At 43.4% G+C, this 19,086-nt stretch overlaps 1 protein-coding gene across 1 annotated transcript in view; it reads right to left on the bottom strand.

Moving 5' to 3' along the window:
- Positions 1 to 18,605, bottom strand: part of LOC113159992 (retinal guanylyl cyclase 2-like) — a gene marked incomplete at its 5' end in the record, with an annotated part of 42,864 nt that extends 24,259 nt beyond the window's left edge. Inside the window, 14 exons of the mRNA XM_026356996.1 lie at positions 532 to 695; positions 2,696 to 2,844; positions 2,925 to 3,068; positions 3,286 to 3,439; positions 3,808 to 3,984; positions 7,287 to 7,370; positions 7,459 to 7,575; positions 7,669 to 7,753; positions 7,833 to 7,908; positions 7,991 to 8,210; positions 15,473 to 15,622; positions 17,645 to 17,800; positions 18,021 to 18,163; positions 18,392 to 18,605. Of these exons, the coding sequence (XP_026212781.1) occupies positions 532 to 695; positions 2,696 to 2,844; positions 2,925 to 3,068; positions 3,286 to 3,439; positions 3,808 to 3,984; positions 7,287 to 7,370; positions 7,459 to 7,575; positions 7,669 to 7,753; positions 7,833 to 7,908; positions 7,991 to 8,210; positions 15,473 to 15,622; positions 17,645 to 17,800; positions 18,021 to 18,163; positions 18,392 to 18,605 (2,033 nt within the window). The remainder of the gene's footprint in view (positions 1 to 531; positions 696 to 2,695; positions 2,845 to 2,924; positions 3,069 to 3,285; positions 3,440 to 3,807; positions 3,985 to 7,286; positions 7,371 to 7,458; positions 7,576 to 7,668; positions 7,754 to 7,832; positions 7,909 to 7,990; positions 8,211 to 15,472; positions 15,623 to 17,644; positions 17,801 to 18,020; positions 18,164 to 18,391) is intronic.
- Between the last annotated feature and the right edge of the window lie 481 nt (positions 18,606 to 19,086).

The following is a 19,086-nucleotide window of genomic DNA, read 5'->3' as shown; positions in this document are numbered from 1 at the left end:
TTCTTCCTGTTGCCTTCTCAGGGAGTTTTTCCTTGCCACCGTCGCCCTCGGCTTGCTCATCAGGGACAATCTGATTATTATGATTCATACACATTCACGTACTGTTCTTAGGTTGTGTAAAGCTGCTTTGTGACAATGTCAATTGTAAAAAGCACTCTACAAATAAATTGAATTGAATAAGTGGATTTCTGAAGATTAGAAATGATAATATAAGTTGGGGTGGCAGCTAGCTCAGTTTGGTAGAGTTGTTTGTATCCAGGGCTTACTGGTTTGATTCCTAACCCTAACCCTGGTTCCTCCTGGCTACAAGACACCAAAAACCCACACTAGTACTATCATATACTGCAATAATAACCACAATTTCCCCAAGGGGATAAATAAAGTATGCCACATTATCATCAGGAAGTGGAAATCATATCAGTATATTTCATGTTTTTTAATCTAGGGTGTGTTTACAGTTCACCGAGTTAGTCACCAGGTGTCTGTGGTTCTGTCAGATATCTAATTTATTTCAAACAGAATGTCTCTTACTTTGGCAGAAGCTGTCCAATGAGCTTCTCTGTCTTGTTTCGTTCAACTTCTAGTTCGTCTGTTCGTTCTCTGATCAGATCCTCCAGATTTGAACTGTACTGCTCCAACATCCGCAGCATGGAGTCAATGATGTTTGCTCTCTTCCCTCTGTTACTGCCCCGAAACTGCAAACGCACAATCACAACACGTTAGGAGTTTAGAGAGAAACCTGATAACACAATGCCAGAACATGTCTGGTAGAACTGTAACGGCCTGGCAGCCAGCCAGCTTTGGATTTTCTCCAGTTCTTGCCCTCCCTCTCCCCCTGTACTCCGCCCACCACTTCTCTCCCTGTGCTCATTAATCGCATATTGGCCTCACCTGTGTCCCCCCTCTCCCTACAAAAACTCTCCTCAGTCCTTTCCCCCCTGTCTGTATAAAGCGCCAAATCACAACAGAAGTCATCTCAAGACACTTTAGAGTGTTTGAGACATTACAGAGTATAATTGTTTAAAGAATGACATAGAAAAAAAATGTCTCAATGGTGCCCTACCTCTCTGAGCTCCTGCACCCATATGTTCCACCACGGTCATTTACAGTGGCAAGAAAAAGTATGTGAACCCTTTGGAATTAGGTGGAGTTTTGCATGAATTGGTCATAAAATGTGCTCTGATCTTCATCTAAGTCACAATAATACAAAAACACAGTCTGCTTAAAATAATACTACACAAACATATGTTTTAATGTTTTTATTGAACATAACATGTACACATTCACAGTGCAGGGTGGAAAAAGTATGTGAACCTTTGGACTTGATTGGTTGACCAGTCTTTGGCAGCAATAACCTCAACCAAACTTACCTGTAGTTGCAGATCAGACCTGCACAACGATCTGGAGTCATTTTGGACCACTCCTCTTCACAAAAGTGTTTCAGTGTAGTAATATTCTTGGGATGTCTGGTGTGAATGGCTCTCTTAAGGTCATGCCACAGCATTTCAATCGGGTTGAGGTCAGGACTCTGACTGGGCCACTCCAGAAGGCATATTTTATTTTGTTAAAGCTATTCTTTTGATGAATTACCTGTATGCTTTGGATCATTGTCCTGTTGCATCACCCATCCTCTGCGGAGCTTCAGTTGGTGACAGATGGTCTTAAGTTTTCCTGCAAAATGTCTTGATAAACTCTGGAATTCATTTTTCCATCAATGACAACAATCCGTCCAGGCCCTGAGGCAGCAAAGCAGCCCCAAACCATGATGCTCCCTGCACCATGTTTTACAGTGGGGATGAGGTTTTGATGTTTGTGTGCTGTGCCTTTATTTTCTCCACACATAGTGTTGTTTTTTCCAAACAACTCAATTTTGGTTTCATCTGTCCACAGAATATTTTACCAGTAGTGCTGTGGAACATCGAGGTGCTCTTTTGCAAACTTCAGACGTGCTGCAATATTTTTTTGGACAGGAATGGCTTCCTCCGTGTTGTCCTTCCATGTACTCCATTCTTGTTTGATGTTTTCCTTATTGTAGACGTGTCAACAAAAATGTTAGCATGTGCCAGAGATTTCTGTAAGTTTTTAGCTGACACTAATTCTTCTTTACCTCATTCAGCATTCTGCTCTGTGCACTTGCAGTCATCTTTACAGGACGACCATGCCTAGGGAGAGTAGCAACAGTGCTGCAACAGTAAACCCAAAACTGGTGTGGGTTTTTAAGGGCAGGACATCTTTCAGCAACACATCCAATATCATCACACTGATTGGACTCAAGGTTGGCTACTCTTGGCTACAATTAGCTCTTGAAGACGTCATTAGGCTAGGGGTTCACATACTTTTTCCACCCTGCACTGTGAATGTTTACATGTTATGTTCAATAAAAACATGAAAACATATAATGTTTGTGTAGTATTTTCAGCAGACTGTGTTTTTGATCAGAGCAGATTTTATGACCAATTCATGCAAAACTCCATGTAATCCCAAAGGGTTCACATACTTTTTCTTGCCACTGTAAATGACCGTGGTGGAAGCAGGAGTGCAGGAGCTCAGAGAGGTAGGGCACCATTGAGACATTTTTTTTCTATGTAATTCTTTAAACAATTATACTCTGTAATGTCTCAAACATTCTAAAGTGTTTTGAGATTACTTCTGTTGTGATTTGGCGCTTTATAAATTGAACTGAATTGAATCTCACCTGTTTGAAAATGTCATCAAAGCTCGGCCTCTTGTTGGGGTCTTCGTTCCAACATTCATTCATCAGACTGAGACAGTCGTCAGGAGCTTCGTCCACCGAGATGATCGGCCTGCACAGAGGTGGAGGGTTCTTCAGACGATCTATGATCTCTGACAGACAGACAGGTAATCAGGGAGGTAACAGACAAGTGGTGACAGGTAACCAAAGACAGTTATAGTTCCTGTCTCACCGTGAGCAGGCATGTCCATCATGGCATACGGCTGTGTTCGTGAGATCACTTCCTGTGTGATGATGGAGAAACTGAAGACGTCTCCAGCAAACGAACCTCCTCGGACTGGATTCCTCAAGAGCTCCGGTGACGTCCACAGCAGCTCTGAGAGACAGGAAGGTGGAAGAGACAGGAAGGTGAAGAGCCAAGTAGACGACCAATCTGTTCAACTTCAGCAGAAGAAACTAAACTTTCGACTTTCAAATTTAAATTCTCAGATGAACATAATTCAAGATAAAAATATTTAAATACATTTAAATAAAAAAAATAGTATAAAGTGATATTCCACTCAATGAAAAACATCTTGTTTAAATGATTTTACCCTGGGGATCCTCAGGAAGGTTCAGGTTCTGAGAGTAAAGGATCATGGGGAGACCATAGTCAGTGACCTTCAGGACAAAACGTCCATCAACCAAACAGTTTGTGGACTTCAGACGCCCATGACTTAAACCTCGCAGATGAAGGTACTTCATTCCCTGAAACACACACAGACAGATTTTTGTTACCATTAAATAAAGATTATAAAGCTTTGATCACAGTCAGAGACTAGAAACTGAAATATGAAGATTTGTCATTGAAGACATAAAACCTTAATCTTTGTGTCTCATTGACTTAAGCTTTAATCTCTTTAAGAGATAAAAAGATTGAAACTCAGACACCTTCCGATTTTAACTTTGAAAGTTGGACAGGAAGTTCCTGCGTGATAGACTGATGTTGGCTCAGTCGATGAAAGGATCAGCAGAGTCATGAACAATCTCCAACCCCCAACCATAGGTTTGTGTTGAGGTCTGAGGATTATGATTTATTATTATTATAACTACTAGTAAAAGTGTCTCTGCAGTACCTTGATGAGATCCATTAGCAAGGAAGACTTAAACATCCAGTCCAGCCTCATGTTACTGTCCGCCAGCAGGTCAGCCAGACTTCCTCGAGGACAGTGTTCAACCACCAGAGCAAAGATCCCACAGTCCATGAACAGACCCAGGTACAAATTCAGGTTCTCATGTCGCATCTCCCTCAACTGGACAAGAGACAGTACATGTATGAACATTTGTATATGTTTACATTGTCAACATTTTATTCTGATTTATCAATAAGTCAAAATATCATAAACATCATTTGTACTATACTAAACTGTCAGAATAGAGGAAAAATATATGAAACATTTAAAATAATTGGGTTTTCAATCTCTTGTTTGAATAACTCATATCTGTGACTCACTGACATCAAACAGTTATTAACATTATTCTTCTTTAGATTTGCTTCTCAACACTTTCACAGCAGCCTCCTTCATTTCTTTGTTTTGGGAGTTTTACCCTAATTTCCTATTCAGCAGGTAAAACATGTTCAGTTGGTTAAGTTCTGGTGATCGACTTTCCAGTTTAAAACCTTTCACTGTTTTCCTCTGATCAAGTCTCATGTTGAGTTGAGTGTTTTCGGTCGTTGTCTTGCTGCAAGTTGAAGCCCCTCCCAGTTTGATAGTCCTCCAAACTTTGGTCTTTCCATCACGTTCGTGGAAGTTCATCTTGATCTCATCAGCTCCTGGCTTTCTGATTCTGCAATTTGTGTATTGAATCTGATACCTACAATCTTATTGTGTGGAGGTTGTTGCTGATTTCACTGACATTTTGGATTTTTCTTCACAGCTCCCACATGCTTCTGCCATGAGCTGTTGTTGTTTTACTTCTTTTCACATTGTAAATTGTTGTAATTTCTATGTCTAGTGTTTGTGAAGGGCCTCCGATTGTTTACTCTCTTTTCTGTTATTCAAAATGGCTGCAACAATTACAGTCTTCACAGGTAAAACCCAAGGCTAAAACCAAGACTAGTCATTCAAAGCTAGTTATTGTTTGTCAGTCTGACAGAGCACACCTTGATAACTAGAAACACCTGTCAGTCACATGTTCCAATAAACAAACACATGAAGACACAATGCACACGCACTGGTAGTACAGCAGTAAACATACAATTTCATATTATAAATTATATTTATAATATTTAATTTCTCCTAAATCGGGACGACTTTACATTAACTAGTGATGCAGATGCATCTGAGCACCGTGGTTAAGCACAAGAAACGAGGTGGAGGCTGAGGCTGTAAACGTATCTGTGGGATCAAATCAGACAATTGGTTTTACACACAAAGATCATACCGAATCCCATCGCATCATGATTGGTTTGTGAATATTCGCATGCGTCTCTAATGTATCAGTGTATCGAGATATGAATTGTACTGGCCTCACAACAAAGACACCAACCCTACAGCAAACCTCCACCTCCACCACCCACCTGTCTCACAGCTGACGACTTTGCCTCCTTTTTTACCAACAAGGTGGCAGCCATCAGCTCCCAGTTCACTCCTCCTGACAATGACATTCTGCTTACTAAACCTGACGATGCATCTCACTTCACTTTTTCAACACTGTCAGAGGACGATGTATCCACTCTCCTCCTCTCCAATCGCCCGACCACCTGCTCTCTGGATCCGATCCCCTCTACTCTTCTTCAAGCTATCGCACCAACACTAATACCAGCCATTACACAGATCATCAACACCTCTCTCACAACAGGCACCTTTCCCACCTCGTTCAAGCAGGCCCAGATTACTCCACTGTTGAAGAAGCCTTCTCTGGATCCCTCCCTTGTGGAGAACTACAGACCAGTCTCTCTTCTTTCATTCCTGGCCAAGACTCTGGAACGTGCAGCCTTCAATCAACTCTCTGACTTTCTTTCCCGGAATAACCTCCTTGATGTCAATCAGTCTGGCTTCAAGAGTGGTCACTCCACAGAGACGGCACTTCTGACTGTTGTGGAATCCCTACGGGTGGCAAAAGCTGCAGGTAAATCTTCTGTCCTTATTCTATTAGATCTATCTGCAGCCTTTGACACTGTGAACCATCAGATTCTCATGACTGCTCTCTCAGACCTGGGCATCTCTGGATCAGCTCTAGCCTGGCTTCAGTCATACTTGTCCGAACGAACCTTTAAGGTATCCTGGCAGGGCCGTGTCTCTGACTCTCATAACCTCTCCACCGGTGTACCGCAGGGCTCAGTCCTTGGTCCTCTTCTTTTTTCAATCTATACTTCTTCTCTAGGCTCTATCATCCATTCTCATGGCTTTTCTTATCACTGCTATGCAGATGACACACAGCTCTTCCTGTCTTTTCCGCTGGATGACTCAACTGTCTCATCTCGCATCTCTGCCTGTCTCTCTGACATCTCTGCCTGGATGAGAAAAAGACACCTTCAACTCAACATACCCAAAACTGAACTTCTAGTCTTCCCTGCCAGACCTTCAACTCAACACAACATCAGCATTAACATTGGATCTGCGGTGATTGCCCCTACTAAGTCAGCCAGAAACCTGGGGGTCATCATTGACGACCAGCTGACCTTCACAGATCACATCGCCAAAGTCGCTAGGTCGTGTAGATATGCCCTCCACAATATCAGAAAGATCAGACCCTATCTGACGGAGTACACAACCCAACTCATTGTACAGGCGTTGATCTTATCTCGTCTGGATTACTGCAATGCACTACTGATGGGTTTACCGGCATCCACGACCAAACCCCTCCAGATGATCCAAAATGCGGCAGCACGCCTAATTTTTAATCAACCTAAAAGGTCTCATGTCACACCGCTCTTCAGATCTTTGCACTGGCTTCCTGTGGCTGCAAGGGTCAGGTTCAAAGCTCTGTCTCTTGCCTACAGAGTGGTTAACTCCACAGCTCCATCTTATCTCAATTCAATCGTTCAGGTCTACATCCCCTCCCGTCCACTGCGCTCAACCAGGGAACGTCGACTGGTGGTACCAGCACCACACAGTCGACACCAAGGAAAACTGTTCAGCTCAGTGATCCCACGATGGTGGAATGAGCTGCCTATCTCTGCACGCTCAGCCACCTCACTTGCAATCTTTAAAAAACTGCTGAAAACAGAACTCTCCCGCATCTTCCTTTAAACTTAAAAAAAAAAAAAAAAAAAAAAATTCTACCCTTTCTTTCTAACATCTCTTGAAACAGAAACACTTTTTCGAGAGCACTTTGCTTTGATGTTGTTTCTTCTTGACTTAGATTTTGTTTGCTTGCCTTGTTCCTCACTTGTAAGTCGCTTTGGATAAAAGCGTCTGCTAAATGACAAAATGTAAATGTAAATCAAATGAAATCAAATGTGAAGTTCTCAACTTTTGTCTCACAACCATTGTTTGAGCTTAAACCCAGCAAACACAAAAAAACACTGCGACTCCAATACTTTTGAAGGGGAGTTTGTATCACAGATGTGTATCTACTGTGTCTACTGTGCATCTAGTGTGTTTCGTACATGACTGAACAGACTCTGGGTGTGTTGATTGACAGCCGTCATCAACTTTCCAACAGACACCTTCTTCAGCCAAACCCAGTCGCCCTGGTAACAACACAACCAGAGCACAGAGTCAGTGAATTGGAGAGACAGGTGAACAGACAAGTGCATACAGGTAGAAGTACAGGTGTACCTCCAGTATTCCGATGTTGGAGCTCTCTGGTGTTGTCAGAATGTAACTTCGAGCAATCGAACGGAACGGAGTTTTAATTTCCAGAAGACTCCTCATGATCGACTCATCATTTAGTTTCTACAGGAAAAACAGCAGCAGTTCATCACTCTGGAAATGTTTGATGAAGTCATGAACGTACGCGGTCTACGTAGTTCTGTAAGAGTGTCGGACCTTCCTGCTGACTTGAGTGTCGATGAAGACTATGTCATCCAAAGTCAGGATCAGTTTGGTAATGTTTGCTGCTCTCTTGTACTTCCTGTAAACACAGGATTATTGTCATTGTTGATCCAGATCAAGTACCTTTATTTACTATGTGCTTCACAGGGTGTACTTACTTTATCCAATGGAAAAATGCTCCAATCAGAGCACAGAGCAACAGGAAGATCAAAACCATTGTCATAAAGTCGACACCTGTAAAGAAAGAAGAAATAACAGTTTAACATCAGATTAAAAATATCTTTATATTCTAACCCCTGTGAGTCAGTGAACTCACCCCCAGTGCAGGCCTCCTCTCGACTGAACCAACAGAAACTGGCTGTGGGGGGTTTTCCTCCGGGGAAGACAAAGGAGCGGCCAAGTGATCTCAGCCCTCCAACTTTGCCATCAGTGTGTGTCGGAGCAAGTGAGTGTGTCGGAACAAGTCTGTCTCCATCACTGTCCAACACCACATACCTGGCCTGCAGACCACGCCCTTCTTTACCTCCATACAACACCTGAAAGAAAAAACAGAAAAGGGAAACTGAAGCTGAGTTTATTATTTTCATCTTCATACTTAAAATTAAGTCAATTTGTCCAAATACTACTAAGCCCCTGAAAAGGGGGGTACTTAAAATGACTAATTCCTAAATGGTAAATGCCATATTTTTGTGATGCATCTTAAAGCAATGGTTAAGGGATAAACATTAATCATATCTTGATTGTTTAATTTCAGGTCTACTGTGTTGATGTATAAAGAAAAATATATATTTGAAAAACTATTCGTCCAAATACTTCTGTACCTAACTGTAAAAAGCAATTTCAATTTAGTTCAATTCAGTTTTTTTTGTATAGTGCCAATTCACAACAGAAGTTATCTCAAGGCACTTTACAGTGTAAGGTTTAAGACCTTACAGAGAATAATTATACAAAAAATGATACAGAGAACCCAACAATCCCATTTCCCAGACTCAATTTCCCTGTTGAGTCTGGTTCCTCTCAAGGTTTCTTCCTGTTGCCTTCTCAGGGAGTTTTTCCTTGCCACTGTCGCCCTCGGCTTGCTCATCAGGGACAATCACATTATTATGACTCATACACATACACTGTTCATGTACTGTTCTTTGGTTGTGTAAAGCTGCTTTGTGACAATGTCAATTGTAAAAAGCGCTCTACAAATAAAATTGAATTGAATTGAATTTGAGCAAGCTTTAGGCAACAGTGGAGAGGAAAAACTCCCTTTAGAGGAAGAAACCTCCAGCAGAACCAGGCTCATAGTGGGCGGCCACCTGCCTCGACCGGTTGGGGTGAGTGGAAGGAGAAGAGAAAAAGGAACATCAGGCAACAAAAACAACAACAAGCACATTGGGCAGGTCGACTGGATTCTGGAGATGTACAGTTCCAGGCCAATGATACCTGCAGAAAAGTACAGAGACAGGGAGACAGAGAGGAGGAAACAACTACAGGAGAGAGAAGACACAAAGTTAATGACATGAAATGGTAGAATTTGAATGGATAGAGGAGAAAGGAGAGAGGAGAGGAGCTCAGTGTATCAGTAGAGTTCCCCCAGCAGACTAACCTATAGCAGCAGAACTAAGAGATGGTTCAGAGTCACCTGATCCATCTCTAACTATAAACTTTATAAAAAAGGAAAGTTTTAAGTCTAGTCTGAAATGTAGAGAGGGTGTCTGCCTCCAGATCCTGAACTGGGAGCTGGTTCCACAGGAGAGGGGTTTGGTAGCTAAAGGCTCTGCCTCCCATTCTACATTTGGAAACTCTAGGAACCACAAGTAAACCTGCAGCCTGAGAACGTAGAGTTCTGCTTGGAAGATATGGAACTATGAGTTCTTTATGATGAGATGGAGCCTGATTAAGTGATTTATTGGAGGACATCCAAGCCTTTATGTCTTTTAAGCAGCTTGAAGTTTGACCAATTGATCAGTTTCTCCTGGTTTCATAGATAAGTATAGCTGGGTATCATCTGCATAACAATGGAAATTTATAGAGTGTTTCCTAATAATATTGCCTAAAGGGGACATATATAAAGTGAAAAGAATCGGTCCAAGCACAGATCCCTGTGGAACTCCATAGCTAACTTTGCTGTGCATCGAAGATTCATCACTAACATGTACAAACTGAAATCTATCTGATAGATATGATTTAAACCACTCTAGTGCTGTTCCTTTGATTCCAATGACATGTTCCAGTGTAATAAAATGTTGTGATCTTCTATAGTGTCGAATGCAGCACTAAGATCTAACATGACGAGTATAAAGAGTAGACCATTGTCTGATGCTATTAGAAGATCATTAGTGACCTTCACCAGTGCTGTTTCTGTACTATGATGTACTCTAAATGTCAAAAACCGAAACCGAAACCGGGCCCGGATGCCGCAGACCTGGAGAGCCTCAGGCGGACGAGCGGGATGCGGCAAGCAGGACAGGAAGACCCTGGGCAGACGGCCCGGAGGCGCCAGACGAGAAGACAGTAGAGCCCCGGGCGGACGTTCCGGAGGCGTCGCCAGGAGATCCGCTGACCGGAGGGCGTCGGCGTACACAGAAGAGACGACAACGACCTCTGCGTCTTCCCGCCCGGAAACAGGACAGGCTGGGTAGGCGTCGACCCGGCCGGAAACAGGACAGGCTGGGGGGGCGGCGACGACGACCTCTGCGTCGACCCGCCTGGAGACAGGACAGGTGGTGAAGATGACCTCAGTGTTGATGTGTCTGGGTACCGGACTGGATTAGTTGCCTTGACCAGGGCGGCAGCGACTACAGCAACCAGGGTAGCCGCGACTGTGGTGACAGCAAGAGCAGGAACGGAGCCAGGAGCGAAGACAGGAGCCGGGATGGCTGCGGTGACAGGAGATGGAGCCATGACAGGAACCGTAGCTGGGGTGGCGACGGTTGCAGGAGCGATGATGGCAACTGGAACAGCAGAAGCGGCCGTGGCAAGCGGGACCAGATCCTGAAAGGCTGCAGGATCAGAGATGAGAGCAGCTGCAGGAGCAGGAGCCGCAGAGGCGGCTGCAGGAGCAGGAGCCGCAGAGGCGGCTGCAGGAGCAGGCGACTGGAGAGGAAGCGACAGTGATGCCCTTGATTTTGGCCTGCTTGGAGATTGTGTTGCTACTGTGACTGGAGCTGGAACCTGTAGGAACAGTGCCAATCCCCTTGATGTAGGCGAACCCGGGGATTGGGCAGGTGTCAAGGCGGCGGCAGCAACACCGACAGCAGGATCAGCAGACACAGTTGGAGCGGGAGCGACGTCCGCCATGATGACAGGAGCGGGAGCGACGTCCGCCATGATGACAGGAGCGGGAGCGACGTCCGCCATGATGACAGGAGCGGGAGCGGAGGCCGGAACCGGAGACGTTGTGGTGGCGACAGTAGGGGCTGGAGCAGCTGCGGTGGCCGCAACTGAAGGAGCTGGGGCTGGAGCAGCTGCGGTGGCCGCAACTGAAGGAGCTGGGGCTGGAGCAGCTGCGGTGGCCGCAACTGAAGGAGCTGGGGCTGGAGCAGCTGCGGTGGCCGCAACTGAAGGAGCTGGGGCTGGAGCAGCTGCGGTGGCCGCAACTGAAGGAGCTGGGGCTGGAGCAGCTGCGGTGGCCGCAACTGAAGGAGCTGGGGCTGGAGCAGCTGCGGTGGCCGCAACTGAAGGAGCTGGGGCTGGAGCAGCTGCGGTGGCCGCAACTGAAGGAGCTGGGGCTGGAGCAGCTGCGGTGGCCGCAACTGAAGGAGCTGGGGCTGGAGCAGCTGGAGCAGCTGCGGTGGCCGGAACAGGCGCCGAGGCTGTGACTGGAGCAGCTGCGATGGCTGGAACAGGAGCCGAGGCTCTGACTGGAGCAGCTGCGATGGCTGGAACAGGAGCCGCGGTGGCAGGGACTGAAGCTGGTGCTGAGACAGGAACCAGAGCTGGAGCTGAGGCGACCTTGGCCATGGAATCCGGAACTGGAACCGGAGCGGGAGCCGAAGCTGGGGCTGAGGCGGCCTTGCCCGTGGTATCCGAAACTGGAGCTGAGGTCTGGAGATTCCACCGCTTCTGGTGGAACCGCCGCAGGTACCTGGATTTAATGTAACTGACCGGTCTTGGGGCAATAGCCAGTCGTGTACCGTAATACGGAGAATCCAGGTAATCATCATCATCATCATCATCATCCAGGTACGAGTACTCCTCCCGGTAACTGGGCGGGTAGGTAAGTCCCCCCCAGGCCAGGTCTCTGACGGAGTCATTTTGTGGCCAGATAGTTCTGTCATGAGCTGGAGGTTGGACTCCATGGCCAGAAATCCGACAGGACAGAACTGGGTAGTCAATCTTTGTTTATATTGACAGAACAGGGTAAATGAATGAATTGGATGAAACAGTCACTAGATGCAAGGAGATGACGTTGGGTGAGTATGGTGGACTGGGTGAAAACCGGAAGTGACGTCACGACCAAGATGGCCGACCAACAGAGAGCACATGGACAGAATGGAGGACAATGTCAAAAACCAAGATGGCCGACCAACAGAGAGCACATGGACAGAATGGAGAAAGTTCAGGACAGTCACACAAGAGTCACACAAGAGTCACACAAGCACCACGAAGAAATAGTCCACAGGGCTAACTCAGAGGTCAAGGGTAATCCGGGTCATACACAAGAAGGCAGTTCAGGGATAAATCCAACAGGCAAAATCCACAACAGTAAAACAATCCAGGTCGACACACAGGGAGATCCAAACCAAAACAGAGCAGGGAAGGGAACAACGAGGGAGCAAACAGACCACAGGGAAAACTCACTGAACCAGAGGGGAAGCAGGGTCAGGTCAGGTTGGTCCAATGAGGGGGAATCCAGGGTAGACAGGGTACAGGGGTACAGGTCCAGGTACAGGTCTGGTACCGTGAGCAGGGGGCAAGACAGGGAATAAACAGAACTCACAGTACCAGGGGGTCAGGCAAGAGACGGGGTCCAGAACAGGCAGAGTCTGAAAAATCCAAATAAATCAGTCCACAAGAAATGCTGGATAGTGTCCGGGTGTCAAGAACAGACTATCTGGCAGGGGAAACAGGTGAGCAGGCCGGTATTTATACTGTGGGGGGAAACCAGGTGTAACCAATCAGGTGAGTGCATGTGATCAGACTGGGAAGAGGAAACAGGAAGTTGCCAAAATAAAAGCACGGGGGAAACACCAGCAGCAATGAGGCTGGAATCATGACTGGAAATCTTCATACAAGTTATTGCTACGCAGGTGGTCGTACAATTGCTCATAAACAACCTTTTCAAGGATTTTAGAGATAAAGGGCAGACTGGATATTGGTCTGTAATTCGCTAAGACCCCTGAGTCCAGAGTAAGCTTTTTGAGTAGAGGCTTGACTACAGCAACCTTAAAAGCCTGTGGTACGTAGCCTATTTGTAAAGATAGATTGATCTGATCTAATATGGACGTGCTGATCAAAGGTAAGACATCCTTGAGGAGTCTAGTCGGGATGGGATCTAAGAGACATGTTGATGGTTTAGAGGAATTAATTACTGAAATTAATTCAGAATGATCTACGGGGAGGAAGCAGTCTAAGTACGAGCGTGGATCTAGAGTTGTTGTACAGTCCATGCTATATGCAGGGATGATCTGATCATTTTTTTCTCTAATAGTTATGATTTTATCTGTAAAGAAATTCATGAAGTCATTACTGCTGAGAGTTGAGGGAATACTAGGCTCAACCGAGCTACGACTCTTTGTCAGCCTGGCTACAGTGCTGAAAAGAAACCTAGGGTTGTTCTTATTTGCCTCTATTAATGAGGAGTAATATGAAGTTCTAGCTTTACGGAGGGTTTTTTATATATATTATTAAACTATCTTTCCAGACTAGGCAATATTCATCTAAATTGGTGGAACGCCACCTCCTTTCCAACTTACGTGATTTCTGCTTTAAGCTACGGATTTGTGAATTGTACCATGGAGCTAACTTCCTCTGACTCACTAGTTTCTTTTTCAGAGGAGCAACAGTATCAAGTATTGTTCCAAGTGAAGCACCAGTACTATTAACAAGATAGTCCACTTATGCTGGAGTAACGTTGAATAACTGCCTTCCTCTGTGTTGGTACATGGCTCTGAAATAAAAGATGGAATCAGTTCCTTAAATTTGTCAACAGCATTTCCACATAAACATCTACTGTAGTGAATCTTATCTGTAGGTTTAGTAAAGTCTGGTACTGTAAATTCAAACGTAATTAAGAAATGGTCAGATAAAAGAGGGTTTTGGGGAAAAACTACTAACTGATCAACTTCCACACTGTATGTCAGAATAAGATCAAGGGTGTGATTAAAACAGTGAGTGGGTTTATTTACATTTAGAGTCTAATAGAGAATTAAAGTCAGTGTTGAGGCAGTTATCATCAACATCTACATGGATATTAAAGTCACCCACTATAATGACTTTATCTGCACTAAGAACTAAATCAGATAGAAACTCTGAGAATTCAGTTAAAAACTCAGAGTAAGGGACAGGAGGACGGTACACAATAACAAACAGGACTGGTTTTTGATTTTTCCAGTTAGGATCAGAGAGGCTAAGAGTGAGGCTCTCAAATGAATTCAAACTATGTTTAGGTCTGGGATTGATTAACAAACTTGAGTGGAAGATTGCTGCTACTCCTCCACCCCGACCTGTGCTTCTAGGAACATGATAATTAATATGACTTGAGGGGGTTGACTCATTCAGAGAGACATATTCATCCTGCTGCAGCCAGGTTTCAGTAAGACAGAATAAGTCTATTTGATGGTCAGTTATCAAATCATTTACTAACAGGGATTTAGACGAGAGAGATCTGAAATTTAACAGTCCACATTTGATTGATGTCTTTTTACTTTGTTCTTTATTTTTATTAGGTTCTTATGAATCACTCCTCTTGTTGGTTCTTGGTATAAATAATTTAGGTAGTCGGGGAGCAGACACTGTCTCTATGGGGTTATGGTAGTTTTGGGGGGTGACGGCTGTAAGGAAGCTGCAGAGAGGTGTGTAAGACTGCGTCTCTGCGTCCTGGGCTCCACTCTGACATGTCAGGGTTTAGGTCGTCTAATAAACTCTGACATATTTCTAGAGAGTAGAGACGAACCATCTACAGTGGGATGGATGTCGTCTCTTCTAATCAGCCTAGGTTTTCTCCAAAACGTTTTCCAATTAGTTCTGCTGATATAGCTTAGTCTGCTGGGGGACCTCTACTGATACACTGAGCTCCTCTCCTCTCTCCTTTCTCCTCTATCCATTCAAATTTTACCATTTCATGTCATTAACTTTGTGTCTTCTCTCTCCTGTAGTTGTGTTTCCTCCCCTCTGTCTCCCTCTCTCTGTTCTCCTGTGTACGTATCCTCGGCCTGGAGCTGTACATCTCCAGAATCCAGTTGACCTGCCCCATGTTCTTGCTGCTTTTTGTTGTCTTATTGCCTGCTGTTCTTTTCTCTCTTCTCTTTCCACTCACCCCAACCGGTTGAGGCAGATGGCCGCCCACTATGAGTCCGGTTCTGTTGGAGGTTTCTTCCTCTAAGGGGAGTTTTTTCTCTCCACTGTTGCCTAAAGTTTGCTCAAATGGGAATTTTTTAAATATAATTTTTTATATAATTATACTCTACAGTGTTTAAGGTTTTAGACCTTATAAACTGCCTTGAGATAACTTTTGTTGTGAATTGGTGCTATACAAATAAAACTGAATTGAATTGAATTGAATTGAATTGAATTGAATTGAATTGAATTGAATTACTTTGCTGTAGTAATTAAACCATTTCACAGTAAAATTGAAAACTTTTCTCACCTGACTGAAGCCCTGGAAATCAAAGCCTCCGTCTGACTGGACGAGCTGTTCACCTGTCACCCAGTGTCCACCTCCTGCCTGACGACGTTCCTCCACTGACTTCGCAACGAAGTACACCATGTTAAAGATGGTGCCAAACAGTGGAGACACCTGCAGACATAGTTCAGGACAAACCATCACACAGTCTGTTTGACATTAGATTTAGAATTGAAAATCTTTGTTATGTGATAAACTTGTACACCAACTGCAACTTTGAAGAAGAACAGTCTGAGCAAAAAAGGAAAATGTCAATGTTCATTAGAGGAACCCAGGATCTTAATGCATACTGCACATACTTTGTCAAAAGTAGGTAAAGATATTAAAGACTAGGTGTCCTGATAAGCAATGAATATTTACATTTACATTTACATTTAGTCATTTAGCAGACGCTTTTATCCAAAGCGACTTACAAGTGAGGAACAAGGCAAGCAAACAAAATCTAAGTCAAGGAGAGACAACATCAAAGCAGAGTGCTATCGAAAAAGTGTTTCTGTTTCAAGAGATGTTAGAAAGAAAGGGTAGAATTTTTTTTTTTTTTTTTGTGCAAAGTGCAAAGGAAGATGCAAAAGAGTTCTGTTTTCAGCAGTTTTTTAAAGATTGCAAGTGAGGTGGCTGAGCGTGCAGAGATAGGCAGCTCATTCCACCATCGTGGGATCACTGAGCTGAACAGTTTTCCTTGGTGTCGACTGTGTGGTGCTGGTACCACCAGAGTATTGTGCATGCTGTCATTTTTCCAGTTATTTTACATTGTTGTTTACAGTTCTTCTTGATGCATAGAGGATGTGTACATATGTGATGCTCACCCCTAAACATGACTTTTATGCAGCTGGTTTCCTGAGAGTTATAGGAACGACCTTTCAATTAATGGTTTCTTCAATTCAAATGTTTTTTTATTTGTATAGCACCAATTTACAACAGAAGTTATCTCAAGGCACTTTACAGTGTAAGGTTTAAGACCTTACAGAAAATATTCATACAAAAACATGGTGGAGGCCATATTGAAATTCCTGTAATACTACAAATTCTCCATGACAGACACCAGTGAAACACACAAACCCATTTCAATATGGCCTCCACCATGTTTGAAGTTGTTGTCAATTACACAATTTGTCTTATTATATCACCTGCAAAACACCCACAAACGGAACACACAATTTTCAAGACTGTGCATGCGATTTACAGTTTGCTATTTGGGATCTTGTTAGTTTGTTGAAATTGTTCACACATTAATCACAATCTCAATATGACAAAGGAGCAGAAATCGTCTCTCAAACAACAATGTGAAGAATGTCTCTTTCAAAACTGAAGCAAAGCTAAACACATATAGAGTCTAGATGATATACAGTCATTGTTGAAAAGAGGACAAAACAAGTGCTTAAAAAAAACGATTTTTAGTGAAAATAATCAAAAGTACTTAATTTATCACTATTAATAGTTTGTCCCAATAACTCATAAAAAAGCCTCCAGTTAATCCAAAATGCTGCAGCCAGAGTCCTGACTGGAATTAGCAAGAGAGATCATATTTCTCCTACGTTAGCTTCTCTCCATTGGCTCCCTGTAAAATCCAGAATTGAACAATTAAATGAATAAAAAGCTCTTATATCGGTCTGTCGTCCAGGTGAAGTTCTCTGGAAGTTTCACTACTTATCAAGTAGCTTCTTCAGTCTGAAGATGGTTGGTTAGAGACACTAATTTATACTCCAGGTTTGGTTAGCAGGTGTCCTTTCATCCATCTGGAGCATTAATTTGTGTTTTTAACCAAGTATGCTGAGACTGAAGAAGCTATTTGATGAGTAGTAAAACATTTTGACCTAACAAGAAGGAAGTCCAGCTGGAATGACGCAACTTCCAGAGAATAATTCACTTAATATCCAAGCTCCGCTATATTTTAAATACCTCATAGTTCTATATTTTCCCAGCAGAACACACATTTTTGAGACTTAGAAAATATCAAATATAGATTCACAGTTATTTACAAATCATTATATTCAGTTTTTATACAGTGTCATAACTTATTTGAAAATAGGTTTTTATATAACTCAGGCTCATTGCCGTTGTGTTAGTACTAGCCCAGATCTCTTGGCTGATTGTTGCTGTGTAGTACTTGTGTATTTGTTGTGTAGTACTATTTACCTCTGTAGCACTGACCGTCGTCCGGATCTCTCGGCTCATTTGCGCTTGACGAAAAGCTTCATAGAAACTCTGGTCTGACGCCATGGTAACAGTCAGGACAGCGGAGTAGGCGTGACGAAGCTGCGTACTGTTGGTCAGCTGAGGGAATACTGTGTCCTGATTGGACAGAGAGTGAACCAGGTAACACTTCTGGTCCATCTTAAACTAACTTCACATATAAACTGTCATAGTGTTGTGATCAGTTATAATCTGTTTTATCATTGGTGATAAAGTTTATTTCACTGTGTCTTTGTTTTGCTCAAACATCAACAGCAGCACCTCCTCAGGTCACAGCTGGAACTACAGACAGATTCATCACTCACTCTTAATCAGTTACCTGGTACGGCATGGCGTATAGAAGTGCGTCGTACGGTATAAACACATAACCATCAGAAATCATTCCCATGTCCAGAGCAGCCAATAGGAGTCTTCTCTGATGCTCTCCACCAATCAGGACAGAGCTCATGCACATGATCACCACTATAACATAAAGAATAAAAACAGGTAACATTGTAAATGTGATTCTATTGAAACAGTTTAATGTGAGATGTTTTGTTGTTGTTCCTGGTTTCTGGATGAAGTTCATTTATAATTAATTATGATTAAATGTTTTAAATCTTCTCTGTAACGACTCCGACACAAACGGATGGTTCATATGAAGACATTAATGTTTATCCAACAGCAGCTTGGTCATCTGTCAGCTCTGACCTTTGACCTTGTCAGCTTCTCTGACCACTTTTAGTGCCTCACGAGCTCCATCATCAGTTTCCATGGTAACCACTGGATCAATTGGCAGGCCCAGAGCCTGGAGCGCAGAGGCCACTTCCTGGCCGGTGCTCTCCCAAAGGTCAGTTGGAGCTGATAAAGGAAAACAAGTGACAGAAGATAAGCACAGACAAAAATACAGATTATTATCAGTTTCCTGAGAAAATATTAATATTAAGGTGAAGAATGTTTATAAAAACTGGTGAGAGGTTGATAGTTTGCCTAATTAATTTAAGACAAGACAGGTTTGTCTGGTAAACGTAGACACACAATGGAGTCACAGCATAGAGGCAAATACAAATACAAGTTTGGTTAGAAAAGCATTAAAATAGATTGTGAATTTCTGAGCTTTCAAATGAGGTAAAATTGATTAGTGCTGCTTAAAATCTCATTGAGAAATTACCAAAAACAACAAAACACATAAAAAACATAATGCTAAAGAAAATTAAGTCAGATTTTTTTTTGTGTTCTGTGGTGCCCTTTGATCTGCTGCTTGCCAGTATATAAACTCTTGAATAGCAGCCAGTGCTGTGTGAACTTCAGGTCCAGGGACAGGTGCAGAGCAGTGAGAGGAGAGAGAAGATTAATGCACCCGCAAACCATCACAGAATATACCCAGCTGAAGCAAGGTTCGGGTG

The sequence above is a fragment of the Anabas testudineus genome, unplaced genomic scaffold (assembly GCF_900324465.2).
Source record: "Anabas testudineus unplaced genomic scaffold, fAnaTes1.2 Contig205arrow_ctg1, whole genome shotgun sequence".
In the NCBI taxonomy this organism is placed as follows: Eukaryota; Metazoa; Chordata; class Actinopteri; order Anabantiformes; family Anabantidae; genus Anabas; species Anabas testudineus.
The sequence above is the reverse complement of the archived record's forward strand: the minus strand, read 5'-3'. Positions and strand labels throughout refer to the sequence as shown.